The 14899-nt window shown below is 32.2% G+C and overlaps 2 protein-coding genes across 3 annotated transcripts; both read right to left on the reverse strand.

The window, feature by feature from the left end:
• Nucleotides 1–8698: 8698 nt before the first annotated feature.
• Nucleotides 8699–12343, reverse strand: LOC120150833 (phosphatidylinositol:ceramide inositolphosphotransferase 1-like). 2 transcript variants are annotated; one of them, XR_005518562.1, is made up of 13 exons: nucleotides 11895–12343; nucleotides 11720–11809; nucleotides 11218–11304; nucleotides 11052–11120; nucleotides 10806–10886; nucleotides 10390–10461; nucleotides 10198–10258; nucleotides 9993–10095; nucleotides 9600–9695; nucleotides 9468–9514; nucleotides 9225–9352; nucleotides 8998–9135; nucleotides 8699–8967 (listed from the first exon to the last, which is right to left on the reverse strand). XR_005518562.1 is itself a non-coding variant. In XM_039163451.1 (12 exons), exons 1-12 carry the CDS (start codon nucleotides 11970–11972, stop codon nucleotides 9055–9057), a joined length of 993 nt encoding a protein of 330 aa, XP_039019382.1. In that variant the 5' UTR covers nucleotides 11973–12343; the 3' UTR covers nucleotides 8699–9054. The 2 variants fall into 2 exon arrangements, 1 of the variants encoding a protein (XP_039019382.1); XM_039163451.1 differs by having other exon boundaries at nucleotides 8699–9135.
• A 1604-nt stretch (nucleotides 12344–13947) lies between these two features.
• LOC120150951 (ARM REPEAT PROTEIN INTERACTING WITH ABF2-like) lies at nucleotides 13948–14648 on the reverse strand. Its single transcript, XM_039163527.1, has 4 exons — nucleotides 14593–14648; nucleotides 14372–14436; nucleotides 14165–14282; nucleotides 13948–14079 (listed from the first exon to the last, which is right to left on the reverse strand). Exons 2-4 carry the CDS (start codon nucleotides 14377–14379, stop codon nucleotides 13948–13950), a joined length of 258 nt encoding a protein of 85 aa, XP_039019458.1. The 5' UTR covers nucleotides 14380–14436; nucleotides 14593–14648.
• Nucleotides 14649–14899: the final 251 nt, after the last annotated feature.

Here is a 14899-nt window from a genome sequence, read left to right on the forward strand (position 1 = left end):
TTTTCTTTTTCTTTCACGTGGGTGAAGCATTCTCCATAGCTACAAAGATCGGAACCAAGCTCCCGAAACAAGCAAAACTAAGGGCAAAGGCAAAATACCAGAGTAATCAGCACTACATTGGTTACATAGCGAGACAAGTCAGGTGAGTGCATTTAATTGTGTCTTTATATGTTGCACGAATTACATATGTATGATTGTTTAATATGTATGTGGTGATTACCAAATAGGCACTAAGTGTGCATTTCACGGAATTCATCCTATGTGGTTGAATAATCGTTTCGGCACTAAGTGTGCATTTCATGGAATTTATCCTATCTAGGTGAATAACCGTTTCGACACTAAGTGTGCATTTCATGGAATTCATCCTATGTGGATGAATAACCATTTCGGCACTATGTGTGCAAAGCACAAAATTCTTAATTTATTTATGAATGACGTATGGGCACTACGTGTGCATGATAAAGAAATGATAATGAATGGAAATAAAGAATTGGTATTTAATCAGTAGAGGGTAATGATATATTTATGGATTTCTTTATGCGATTAGTTTTTGTCTCACTAAGTAGTACTTAACGTGTGTTTATTTCACGTGTAGGTTGAATTCAAGCTGAGTAAGGAGATTATTGGACATCCAAGCCAGAGTCACCTCATCAGTAACCGTATGACATACTTGTTTACTTTTGATCTATTTTAGTTGGCATGTAATAGGGTTTAGTAAAAACACTCTTAACAATATTTAGATTAAACCATTGTAAAATGATGAGGTGATTAAACATTTCTTTTTGTTCGTCTATTTAAGTTAATGTATGTTTTCTTTTAAGTGAATTAAATATTTTATAAAATGAAACAAAATTTTTACGGGATTTCAAATTAGGAACAATAATATTAATGATGTGACATATGTACCTCGTATACGTATGTGTATACATGAGATGGGTGTTACAAGGGCCAACTCGAATCATTCCTTAAATCAAACTAGAGTGAAATCTATCCTAAAGTAAAGATTCTATTATTACCTTAAATTAATTTTAATAAATATTGTTTCGAATAATTAAATTGGAACCTCGAGCAAAAGTGAGGACCAAATTAAGAATTCACCTAATTAAAGGACTAAATGTGAAATCAAACCTAAGATGGAGGCTCTAATATTAATTTTAATTAATTATGTCTAAAATAAAATTTTAATCGAAATTTGAGGACTAAAAGGTCAAGATCTAAAAATATTGATTTCTAAAAGATCTAAAAGCTTAGGACCTAAGTTGATAATTTCTAAAATTGAGGACTAATTTAAAAAGCTAATTTTTATCTAAATTATTAAACCTAAAACATTTTTTAGAAAATATTAATTATTAAAAAATTTTAAAAGTTGAGCAATCGATTTGAGTAATCGGGCATCTTATGCGAAAACTCGACTCGAATTGCTCCCTAATTAAACTAGAGTGTCATCCTAATTTCTAAGTTTGATTCGAATGTTAATCTAATTTAAAAACTAAATTTAGAAAATTGAAACTATGAAACAAATTAAATAGTAATAAACTTAATTAAAATAATTAAAACAACAAATAGTAAAAATAGTAAAAAAACCTAAAATAAAAAAATAAATGTAAAATAAGTACAATGACCTAATTTCAATAAAATCTAATTACATTGGCTAAAATGTAAGAAAAATAAAAGCTAGAACTAAAATAGAAATAAACAATGATCAAAATGCAAAAATTAAAATAACAGTAGTTAAATCAAAAACTAACAGTGACTAAATTAAAATAAAACAAAACGGAATAATAAAAATGCAATAAATTAAAAATGAAAAGTTCAGTGACCAAAATGTAAAAAAGGGCTAAGTTTGGGAGACTAAAAGAGTGAATAGCAATTTTGGTCCCTATAGGGACCAAAATGTAAACACATAATAACTTTATAGGGTTTTCAATGTAATTTACCCCTTAATTTTCTCTATATATACCAAAGTTTTTTCTCTCTTTCATTTTCAACCAAACACAAAAAAATCCAGCTCTCCCCTCTTCCCCGACCGACAGTGGGTCGGTCACCTTTAGCCTCTTCAGCCACCCCTCGAGCCTAGATCTAGCCTCCTAGAGTCTATATTATGGCCTAAAACCACCGAAAGCCCCATAGAAATACCCAAAATCGACCCTAGATCGTTCTGCTACCCCGGATTTCGGTAAACCTCCGAAGACACTGGTAAGATACGATCCTCTACTTATTTTTTATATTATTTGTTGTTAGTTACTGGTATTTAGATCATTATATTCGAAAAGGGAAATTTATTTATTTTTCTTATTTGAATATGCAAGGTATTTTAGAAAAAATAAGTGTATATTTTTTTTACTAAAATAACAAATAAATTGTTTTATTTGAACTAAAAAACGAAAAGTAAAATTTTTTATCTATTGTATTCGAAAAGAACATAGCAAGAATACTAAAAAAGAACCCAGCTAATCGCATATCATAAAAAAAGAACAAGGATAAACAACCTTTTTTGTTGTTATTGCTTGAAACAGTATTACAATATTTTTTTTGGAGATGAATTTTTTCGACCCCCATTACAGGTTTTTGCATGGGTTAATATACCCATTTTTTACAGAGAAATCATAATTGAAGGTTTTGTTTTCTTCTTTCTGCAATGGCGTGCACGGGTGGCTGATAGCTGGAGGCTAGGTGGTATGTGGCAGGAGCTGATGGATGGGTGTCAGGAACAACAGGGTTACCTTAGACCCGAGTTGAGTCTTGGTCGGGTTTAGGGGTTTGGGTCTCTGGGTTGTAAAAATGGTGTTCACAGCACTGACATGGCAGGGCTGATGGGGATTGATGGAAGCATCGGTGGCCGAAGATTAGTGTAGCAATGCAGCAAATTTGATTGGGGAAAATGGCGGCGGTAGATCTTTCTCTGGTGACGGTGGCTGATGATGATTGTGTTAGATTAGGGTTTTAGAAACCCTAATTGGGTAGGGGTTGTGCACTGGGCCTGAGTTTGGGTTTTGATTGGTTGGACTTCGGGTCTGGATGTAACTTGTATTTTGGGCTTCGAGTTTGGGTTATTTTGTGGCCCCATTTTGGGCTTATTGTAAAACCTAAAAAAATATAAATAAAATTAATTAATTAATAATAATAATAATAGGACAAAACGGGTGTCGACATGTTATAATTGAAATTAAGAATGTCGAGATTATTAATTAGTACTCGTTACCATTTCAACTGATATGTGAATAAACTTAAATATTTTAATGAAAACATTTAAAAGTTTTTTTAATTGAATACATTAAGTGATTTTCGGGGGTAAAATATAATGTTTTTCTTTTTAGAACATCCGATTTCAAATAATTATGTATGAGTGTACATTATCCATAGTCTAATAAAAATTATGAATCTATTTAAAAATTTATTTAAAATTATTGTTTAAGCTATTTGACTTTTGGATATATATATATATATATCTTTATAATAAAATTCACCAATTTTTTAAAATTTTAGTTTTCTAATCTTTTATTTGATCAATTCATAACACTAGTTCAATTAAAATTTTATAAGTAATATAGATGCAGTAGAATATTACAAAGAACATTAATTATCATCTCAACGTAAGCATAGAGTTTTTTTATTGTAAATAGAAGTAGTTTGTTTTATAAAAAAGATAAAACATTTAATATTTCAATGACTGTTTATAATCATAAACGTAAATTGAACATATAATTATGATATTTTTATAATTCTTGATATAAAAAAAACTAATAACTGAGATCATACAATGACTATATAAGAAAAAAAATTAAAAATTCATCTAAAATTCTCAAATAAAAATATATATGGGTAGATCTAATTGTATCGATAAACGAACCATAACATGAGATCAAACTACTAAAAAACCATCAACAATAAAAGATCAAAGTCAAACGTCGTGAGAAAATTATTTCTGAACACAAACTATGTATCTAATTCTATTCTGAAAGTCTAAAGCATAAAAAAAATCAACATAATACCATATTAATATATATACTCTACTTGGATCGAGTCAAATAGTGTAGGTTTTCCCATTCCTCGGTCATCAATTTATTCCTTTTCCTTTTTTCTAAAGAAAAAGTTAAATCAACAAAAACCCAAGAAAAAGTGATAAAATAGAAGATAAATAACATTTTATCATCAATGTTAGTCTATCAATTTTTTAATAATAAATAATAATTATAAGATATTATTTATTTAATTGGTTAACAACTATATTCTGCATATATTTATATATATAACAGTTAAAATCTGAAATGTAAGCAATTTTTTAAATAAGAAAGCAAGTCAACTTTAAAGCAGTTACCTCAAATCAACAAACAATCTAATATGTTTTTCATTTTATTTGTAGTAGGAAATTAGTTATATATTTGGTGGCAGGCTGGCAGCGTTGGCTAATATATTTTTGTAACAGAGTTTGTTCACTTGCCTTAGGATCAAATATAATCTAATGTAACTATAATTATTATAATAAAATTCTCTTTTAAATTTGATAAATGTGTAATTTAATTCAAAGAAAATTATTTAAATACATAGAAAGAAAAGGACATGCCTAATTTTATTATTTGAGGTTATGGGTTCGAATATCGCATATACAGGGATATGAGAGTTCTTTGTCAAAGGTTAAGAGTCTTTGAACAAATATTATCTCATATTTATTTTAAAAAATAGAATTTTAAGGTTTAGTGCAAAGCATTTCAAATTTTAAGATTTAAAATTAAAACAAGTTTATATACTCTTTCATAAAATCTCTAATAATTTTCTTTCTAAGACTCTGATAGCTGCTTAATTTTTCTTCATCTTTGGTTGATAGACAACGACACCAGTCTTAGCTTTGGTTGTCGTCACCGATATTTCTTATTTTCTCTTTATTTGTATATATCACATCTCTGATCTTCCTTTGCTTTTTTTAGTTTTTAATTCCTCTGCATTTATGGCATGTTTTTTTCTGCTTTTTGATACGTTTTCAATCGTTTTGTCGTTTATCCTTTTTATTAGAGTTGGATTTGACATCGTCACAACTGATCGAAATGGCGCTTATTTGTTATATTCCCTGCTTTGGACACTCATATTGAATTTGCATATGTGATTTACGTTTGTGGATAGTTTTCTCACGTCGTCCGACTTTAATTGGCGGTTTGTCAGTAGTCTTTCAGTAGCTTGATTCACTTTTGTAGTTTGTTTACCGATGTAATCAGATATGTTCGTATATACCTCTCATTCGAGTTTATTTGGGTATGTTTTTTAACTTGTTCCTTGTACAGTCATTGTGTGATCTTAAGTGACTAGTTTCTTATATTAATAATTATAGAAATATTTCCTATTATATATGTAGTTTACGGTTATAATTGTAAATCTACATTGTAATTTTGAATATATATTTGTTATTTTAATAAAACTACTGAATTCTATAAAATAAAATTAAAATAAATTTTGCACTATCTATATATCAAATAATATCCTTTAATTGAATTACATTTTTGTCAAAATTTAAATAGTAAAACGTAAATATGCCATCAAAGAACCTTTTACTGTTTTATAACATTTCTTCTTCTTTTTTTACATATTCTTTTTGGTAAAAAAAAAACAAAATAATCTTCAGATACTTGTATAACAACACTCTTGGCTCTCTTTTTATTCGATAGTATGAGATTATTATAAGATAGTATTTGTGTATAATTTTTTAACCATTAATAATACGTGCACACTCTATGGACATAGTTGCTCGAACTCAAAACCTCTAAAGTGAATAACACTTTTTTTAACCACTAAGACCACTTGATGAGTTCACTTGTGACTCTAAGTTACCTATTGAGCCTGATTGAATAATTCAAATTCCATTGGCATCTAAGTGAACTTTTAATTAATTTTATAGTAATCGAAAACATTGAATTTGATCTCTTGAGAGCGATGGTTACCTTAGCAGGGGGGGAAAGAAATACTTGTGTTGCCTAAGTTGTTTCCAATTTCTGGTGATTAAGCTGTTGGAACATCTTGCTTTTTCCATCTTTAAAAACCTAATTAATCACATCAATTTCAGCTGATTACTGTGTTCATTGCATTTAGAATAAAAATTAAGTAAATATGCACTTTGAATTGGTAAACCGTTTAACCAATTTATTTATGTTATCATATAATCACATGTTGATTTGAATTTTTTATTTAATTACATATTTTTTACATAGATCTTTTGGGCTAATCTACTATGGGAGAAAGATTGATTTCTTTTGAATAGTTTAGGATGATTATAAGGTAGTATTTATTAAGAATTTTCTTAATCAAACGATAACACACGTGCTCAAACCCAAACCTTTAGGAAGAACAACATTTCCTTTTACTTTACCACAAAGATCACTTGATGGATTTCATAATCTAATCCACGATATATCCAACACAATCATCTTATTCTAAGGAAGTAGGAACATGAAATTCAATCACTAAATTTGAATTCCAATAAGGCTCTTGTGTGGATTAGATTGGGGCAGGTGCCTTCGGAACTTTTTTCTTATAAAGGCACTAGTTATATTGTTAGTGTAATATTTGCAATGAGATTGCTTGTAACACCCCCCGAATTCTCGAACTGAATTTTTCTGAGTCCGATAATAGAATGGGGCACATGCACAATTGAAAGTTCAAAGTTTGTGGCACATTGCAAGGCTTTAGCTCTTCATTCTGCACTGTGGGTTAAAATACAATGGCTAAGGAAGCTGAGCAAATGCTAGCGTGATCAGCAATGTTGCACCAAGAGTGGGATATGTTCTACTTTACCAATGAAATCACCTATAATTCCCCTCTCCAAACCATATATCAATTAACAAATATGAGATTTTCATCTCAATATATAGTAGTAGTACCCAATAAAATTGCTGTCCAATGTCCATTTGGGGATAACACAGACAAGGACATATACAAACTTCGTAAGCATCAACTATATATTAACACTTCTTTTTAATAGTCTGGGATGGTTACAAGCTAGTATTTGTTCAGAATTTTTCTTAGTCGATTTTTATGTCAGGGAGACTATAAGGATGAGCTTGCCGCTGCTCATAAACACTGTGCTGAGGCCTGGCTTAAGATCAGAGGAAATAAGTAAATAAAACAAGTCTAACATTTTTAGTGAAAACTATCTTTTCATGGAACTTTTGAGTGATTGCATAGACTTGGGACTACTGTTTCTTGATAATGTTTTTACTGATAGTTTCCTGATTCAGTCTGCTTAATTGTTATAAGACTTGCGAGATTTGTCACTCTATCGCATGCAATGTAGTTGGTGTGAACGAGATTGAGTCAACAGATCAACAAGCTGAGGAGGATCAGCGTCTGGTCCCGCCATCAATGAACTACACAAGACGGACAATATCTTTTGAGTCTATCCTCTTGCTCTTTTAAACCAGCAAAAGTTTTCCCTGTATGGCTCTTTAGTGCTCAAGTTGTGGACTTGAAAAGGGTGCACGTTAATGTGGCAAACCAACCTAGTTCAAAATTGTATACAGCTTTCTTTTCATCGGACAAATGCTAGCCTAGTGCTTCACCTAATGTTTTCCGGGAACAAAATACCAGGCCTTTATCATGTCTTTCTTATTATGTTGATTTGAGATACAAATCTTTCTTAATATGTTGATTTGAGATACAAGGTTTATAAGCAACAATTATCAGTTCACATAAATATTAAATACGGTGGTTGCTGAGGGGGGGAAAACAGAATGGATATCAGGTTACAGGTACAACTTGCTAACTCTAGAATAAAACGGAGGCATAGGATCAATGCATAGTCCCGATAAATCAGGTACGATAAGCACAACAAACCCTGTTTCGGTTTAAGCACGTTTCGTCACTCTCATTCAACAAGGGGAAAAGGATAAAATCATCAAATGAGTCCACATGGATGAACCAAAGGGGCTAGTAGGAACGGTTAATCCCTAAAAATTTCAAAATCTCATATAATTTACAAATTTTCTTTATATTTTTTTATTGACGATCTGTTTTCACCCCTAAACTTTTATAAGTTTATCTCCTAAAATTTTATAATTTTATCAACTAATATAAAATCTTACGTCCGTCACTTCAAGTCCATGTCTCGTAAGTATTGGCATAAGAATAAGCACCCACTTTGGGTTCCAGATGAAGTGATGGTCAGTCAAACATGCAACGATGATAAAATTCCAGCTTCTTCTCCAAGCTCTCAAGCCTCGGCCCTTTCAATCGGACAATTACTCAACCGAGAATGTCCGAAAGAACCATGGTTATGTTTGCATTTGTGCTACTCGACAAGGCCAAGTTGCTCCATTGTTGGATTCAAGAAAAGATAACGTGCAGCATTTAAACATTGTATGAAAGATGCAGCAGCCTGGATTATTTAGATGATTGAAGGCAAAAGCTTTTTGCCGCACATTATTGTGCCACTCAAACGTATTTAAAAGAAAGAGGGTTAAATGGAACATTTAGACAATACGTGACAGCTTACACCATCATCACATGCACCAGAAAAGAAACGGAATGTCATGAGCCCTTTCAGTTTAGGTGCAGGAATCAGAGGTTCTTTAATGGCAAAACATATCAAGGGGCCCACATTGCTACCCCTTTACCTTTCACCACATTTTCATTGTCATCCTCGGCTTTTGGTTAGAGTTTCAGTTGAGTCCCCACGTGCAATGCCATGAGATGAAACACAGATGCAGAAACACTTAAAAAAGTAGTTTATCTCAATAGCCTTCGGCATTGAGAGAACAATTACATTTTAAGCATTCGACGTTGTTGAGAGAAAAAAACCAGTATTCCAACAACTATCAACATAAGAAAGAGAATGGCAGTGGCAATAGGAACTTGGAAAATTCCATGATATATTTAGATGCTGATGATGTTGGCTGATGACTTTAACCAAGACACGGGAGGACAGCACAATGTACAAGTGCACTACTCAAATTTCTGTTTTCCTTAAGAATACAAATCAAATTACCAGTACTCGAAAGCACTAAGCCTTTCATCTGAGATTAAAAGGAATCAAGCCGGCACAGTTACGATGGTAAAAGCAGCTTCCATCATCTATGCACCATTCATTGCAGTATCGACGTGGATTCCATTTGCATCTTCCAGAACCTTGCCATTAACTTGAGTTCTCGGTCTCTAAACAAAATAGTAGAAAAACATAAATGCCAATAACATTCGGATATCACCGTGAAAAATTCAGAAAGGAAAATATAAAATTACTATACCCAATCTGCGGGGTCTACGGAATTCCCATTCAAGAGCTTCTGGTTCTCTTCTTTGGTCTTACTCTCCTTGTCTTTAGTGCTTAATGGTAGCAATATTGGTAAATTTCCACTGGTTCTATCAGGCAATTCTGCAGTTATATCTTGGTGTTAAAACTACTGGTAAAGTTATGCCCCTAGCAGAGGAAGATTTTAGATTATACCAAATGAGATAAGATCAAAAATCAAAGCATTCTAATTTCTAACCTGGCAGTTTCTTGTCTATGAAGAATACCACTAAATTAACAGTATACCTGTGCAGAGGTCATACTAAAATCAAAATGAATTGAAGAAAAAAATATGTATATGTAACTGACATTTCAAAAGGTTACTTCATACCATGCAACAACAACATCAACTGTGTAATGTTTGCGGGATGCCACAATCAAGAGACTTTGAACAACAGCAACCAACCAAGCTAACTGCTTCATACACCTGCACAATCAAAACAATACAATCAACAACCAAATAATTGTCAACTCATATGTATGTCAACAGAACAAGCTAGAATTCTTAGCCCCATTGACTATATACAAAAAAACTAATCAAACAAGCTTATGGTACAGCCTGGTCTAACATTTTGCTACTGTGAATCACAAGTATTACAAGAATAGTACCCTGACATAATAATCTCAGGATTTTCCGACTAGTGTTATTTCACTTATTTCCCCATTACAATCGTAGCTAATGCCTAAAAATAAGTTAATTGAATAAGCCATGCATGCAATTTACCTTTGTGTGCCATATTTCTGATAGGTGAGCACAAAGACCAGGGTGAAGATCATGTGCGATGAAAAGATCAAGTCACCACAACCATATATTACACCTCGAGGAACTGAAAAATCAACTAGCAAATGAGCCAAATTTGTTATCAAAACACCTAACCATATATCTAATGGAAATAAGTTGAAATTTTGAATGCAATAAGAATACATACAATTAATTATGAGCACTTCAAGCACACTGTCCGGTTTCGGCAACCTGGCAAGCTTTGAACCCTGCAGTGAGAAGAGGTCATTATTAAAATGTTCTAAACCCAAAGAACAACAAGAATGCCTAATAATAATAATAATCCCATTTCATAGTGTAATCATAAAGTCAAGAGCAAGTACATAGTTCAAGACTATACCTCTCGGCAATGATAATTTGGACCAGGTAACTGAGTAGAATAGAATGTAATGATTCGGAGAAACTGAGAAGCCTGCGTCACATGAATAAACAAAGAAAACAAAAAGACTGAGGAATGGCTTAATGTTTCATGATTTATCAAGATTCATCATGTTTATAAAGTTAGTTGAACAATTTCAGCAGTGAGTTCAGTTTGACTGAGCAGGTTGTTGATGAAAATGGTACTTCAAATTGATGTAACACATTAGATTAAAAAGTTTTAACCAGGCACAGAACAAGGGCAACCATATTAATATTCAATAGGAGAAAATAATGATTCTTAATAATCACAGTGATGAACATAGACATACTTTTAAAGAAGGAAGAACCTACAAAAAAACCAGTCCTACAACAAAGTCATACGTTGGGTATACTTACAACTAAAAATGCTAGCACCCTGCACCAAACTAGAACTGTGTAGATCTTTTTGCTCTTGAAGACGAAAGGATGGAAAGTCCACTGAAAATAGAGAAACTCACATATTAGAAGTGGAGAGATAAAAGTTTTAATAAAACAGAAATAAAAGAATTGCATTACTGTGTAATGAAAATGTGAGAACTGAGCAAAACTAAGGAAATCAATTAAATAACGAAGAAAAAACCAACAACATAAGAATAACTTTACCAATAAAAATGATAAAAAGATGCAGCTGAACAATGTCTCGCTGATATAGCCTTTATCTTGCCCAAGCTCCTAAATTTACACGAAAATTATATATAACAAGAAATTTCACCAAATAATTGGCAAGAAACAGAGATAAACAGGAAAATCAAAAGAAAGGTGTTCTTACTGGAAGAAGAAAGAAACCAAGATCCTGAAGTGTTGGCCCTGGCCGGTGTAAATAATGAACTCCTCGGGCAGCTAGACCATGAATATACTGCAGAGACAAAACCAGATTTTAGACCCACAGCCTTCTTAGTGTTCTTAACTAAGCATACTTGAAGTTTGGAGTTTGGACAATACAAACACTAAACAAGCTCACACAAAACTCTTTGACAAGCATTGAAATGTAGCATAACAAAGCTTAAACAATTGACAATGACATCCATTTAGGTAAAAAAAATTATCATCGGTGATGCAATGTTATCTGCATGAACAAATTACAGTGTACAATATCTTACTTTTAAGAAAAATCAAAACAGGCATCTTTGATCTTAAGAAAGATGCTAGCTTTGCCACTCCACATTTACTACTTAAAATGCTAAAAGTGTTCGAGAAATAAATGATATTTTGAAATTATTTAAACAATAGATCGAAAAACCAAATGGGTTTAATCCGAAACAGAATAAAACCTGAAAAACTAGGCCGGCAAGAAGGTATTTCCAATTGTCAAGAAGAAGGTTGATCTCTGTAGTTGTTTCTGAACAAATTCTCTTCCACAACTACAAAGAAAAACGAATCAAAAATCAAATAAAAATCCCTTGTAATTCCCATTTCTAGAACACACAGAAGATGGGGGGAAGAAACCTTTGAAGCTTCGCGACCAATGTAAAGTGTCATCTTGTTCTCATGTAACAAACAGTTCCATATTACTTCAAAGCCCATCGGTTAAGGTCAACATCTCTAAAATTAAAAAAAAAACCCGCTCAAATCTTATGAAAAATCCCCCTTTTTACCAACACCTTAACCTTCCCAAAAATATAAATAATAAAGTTAACAAATTTTATCCATGTTTCTCTCTTTCTTTCCCCCAATAACCAACTTGAAATCCACCACAACTGTAAACCCCCCGCCGCCGCCGTCACAGCTGCTTAATCGATTCTTCGAGCGATCAAATACTGGCGATCCACGCTCAGCCTCGGGGTACAAGGCAAAAAAAATGTAATAAGAGAAAGGGGATGAAACTAAAGACTTCTTCGGCTTCGATATAAATGAACACAGAGTTCAGAATTGTGAACAATGGAGACGATGAGAAATTTATTTTAAAGACTTGATTAAAGAAACTTGGCCGGAACTAATATTATTATTTTTATAATAAAGTACATGAATAGTCCCGATTATGATTATAGAAAATTTATTTGTTGAGTTTCTCAATTATACGAGTTATTCTTTATCGATTATTAAAAATGACAAAATAGTCACTATTTATTCATTACCTTTTAAATTTATATTTTTTTTGTTAAAATATAATAATTGTCTGAGTTAGACGTTAATATGTTACCTGAGTTAGGGCTGTAAAAAGTTGACCGACCTGCAAAACTGACTGAAACCGACCCGAGTCAAAACTGTTTTTGACCTGCACTGTGACGATCCAAAATCGACTCGAGTCGGAACTGGTGTTGACCTGAACCCGATTTAGACCTGGAAATTATGGATCTGAACCCGACCTGCATCCGATCTGAGAACGACCTGAACTCGAATTGAACCGAAAATATGATACCCGAACCCGAACTACATCCGACTGATATGAACCCGAACCCGAGATTGACCTGGTAAATAACTGGTATTACCCGACCTGTTTCAACCTGACCTGTTATGAACTTGACATGTTTTTAACCTGACCTGTAAATGATCTGACTTGTTAAAGATCTAATCTGATATTTACCTGACTTATATAAACCATAGACAAAATTATAAGATTTTAATAAAATTATAAGATTTTTAGCTTATGATGTAATTAAAATATTAATATGATTACTTTTTAAATGTTATAATAAAAATATTTATTATGATAATTATATTAATAAATAGACCTATTATATAAAATTATTTAATAAAATTAATAAAATTATTTAAATGTAAATTAGATAAAACATTATTAATAATACAAAGAAAAATTAATATAGTTTAATTTATATAAATTATATAGTTTAATTTATATAAAAAAAATAATATTATATAAAATAACTTGAGCCTCTAAATTAAGAAAATAAAGTAAAAAACTATAAGGAAAAGGTCCACAACCCATAACCTAACTTCAATAATGTGAATGAAATTGGGAGACTAAATGACTAACCCAAGTTCATTTTGATTCTAGCTTATCTTGTAAGAGAGAAAACTGTAAGGAACAAGAAATTGAAAACGAAGAAAAGTGAAAGATTTAAAGGATGATTTATAGTTGGAGAAGTGATGAAAAACAAATAGTACACACCTTTTAATGTCCACTTTCTATACTACCACATGTGATACTGTAAAAAAAGTAAATGACAAGAATTTTTGGTGTAAAACTTTCATAATATTAGAATTAGATCAAAGAATTCTCACAGTTCTACCAATTCCTATATATACAAACACATATAACACGGAATCTATCAGTTTTATCCACAAGAAAAGACCTCACAAATTGATGGTGTAACCTAATCGACAGCGAGGTATCAATTAAAAGTTCACATGTGTCCTTCATAGGGTCATGACACTTTACAAGTGAACTTACGAAGAAATCCTGTAAATCTGGAATGATGCGATGAATCAAACAGCTACGCCTGCATGTTCACAGCATCAAACGGCTTAGAAACATCAACTTTTCGACAATCAAAGTACAGTTTTGGGAATCACATACCAAGGTTTGGCACTTATTCTTTCAAATTGCTTCTTTCAAATTGCTTCTTTCAAATTGCTCTAACATGAAGAGTAGGCAAGCTTCACGTAGTGTGGTAGCATTGAAGGCCTCGACTAGTTCATACATCAGCATAACGTTCTCCTCATAAATATCCTTTAAAAACGGATAATTAGAACAGATAATCATGTAAATCCGTAATATGATCAGTAGAAGAAATATCACAGTAAAACATACACACCTGAGCAATGGTGTATTCGCAAAGACGCTTAAGATTGTCAAGAAGATACTGATCAGCAGCTCTAAGAAGTTCTTGAGCAAGATCGATTTCAACGGTCACTGTTCCAGTGTATATATACCTGGCAGCATAATACCATAACAGCAAACAAGTGAGGACTTTCCAACACAATTTTACTATACATTTACAAGTGAGCATTCAAATATATACCTCATCATTAGGACAAAAACATCTCATCTGATATTTGGAATCTCAACATCTTTGGCATCCCTCTCCTGCAAAACAATTTTCATGTCGATCATCCTTCTATTGAAGCATTTTATTATATTATATAGCAATGTGCTCCTCGATTTCGAAATACTGTCCAAGGGATGGCAAAGTAGCAGAAAGTGAAAAAAGATGACGGGAAAAATATCCTCGAATTGGCTTACCCGGTAACCACCATCAAACATGGCACCGAATGTATCCGAAGAAGCTAGAAGACAGATTCTGTGAGCATAGAATCTTTTACCTGAGAGAAGAATATGGAAATTGAAAGGCTGAAGAACTTTTCAACTTAAAATGAAAGAGAGATTAATAAAGAGCAAGCACAATCACTGATTAGAAAAAAGATCCGAGATTAATAAAGAGCAAGCAATCAGTAGTTATTATCCACTAATCCTTGCCTCATGACAATGATCCCCAAACTACCAAGAGAATTGCAGGCACTTTTCTGAGTAATGAAGAAGCAGATTCTGC

Source organism: Hibiscus syriacus, unplaced genomic scaffold (assembly GCF_006381635.1).
Source record: "Hibiscus syriacus cultivar Baekdansim isolate YM2019G1 unplaced genomic scaffold, ASM638163v2 tig00111027_pilon, whole genome shotgun sequence".
Lineage (NCBI taxonomy): Eukaryota > Viridiplantae > Streptophyta > Magnoliopsida > Malvales > Malvaceae > Hibiscus > Hibiscus syriacus.

Coding starts and splice junctions, on each gene's coding strand:
- LOC120150833 (XM_039163451.1), bottom strand. CDS start 11,972: ATGGGCTTTGAAGTAATATGGAACTGTTTGTTACATGAGAACAAGATG. Junction 11,305..11,719: donor TTGCCGGCCTAGTTTTTCAG/GTTTTATTCTGT, acceptor TTGTCTCTGCAG/TATATTCATGGTCTAGCTGC. Junction 9,696..9,992: donor CAGAAATATGGCACACAAAG/GTAAATTGCATG, acceptor TTGATTGTGCAG/GTGTATGAAGCAGTTAGCTT.
- LOC120150951 (XM_039163527.1), bottom strand. Junction 14,080..14,164: donor GCGAATACACCATTGCTCAG/GTGTGTATGTTT, acceptor CCGTTTTTAAAG/GATATTTATGAGGAGAACGT.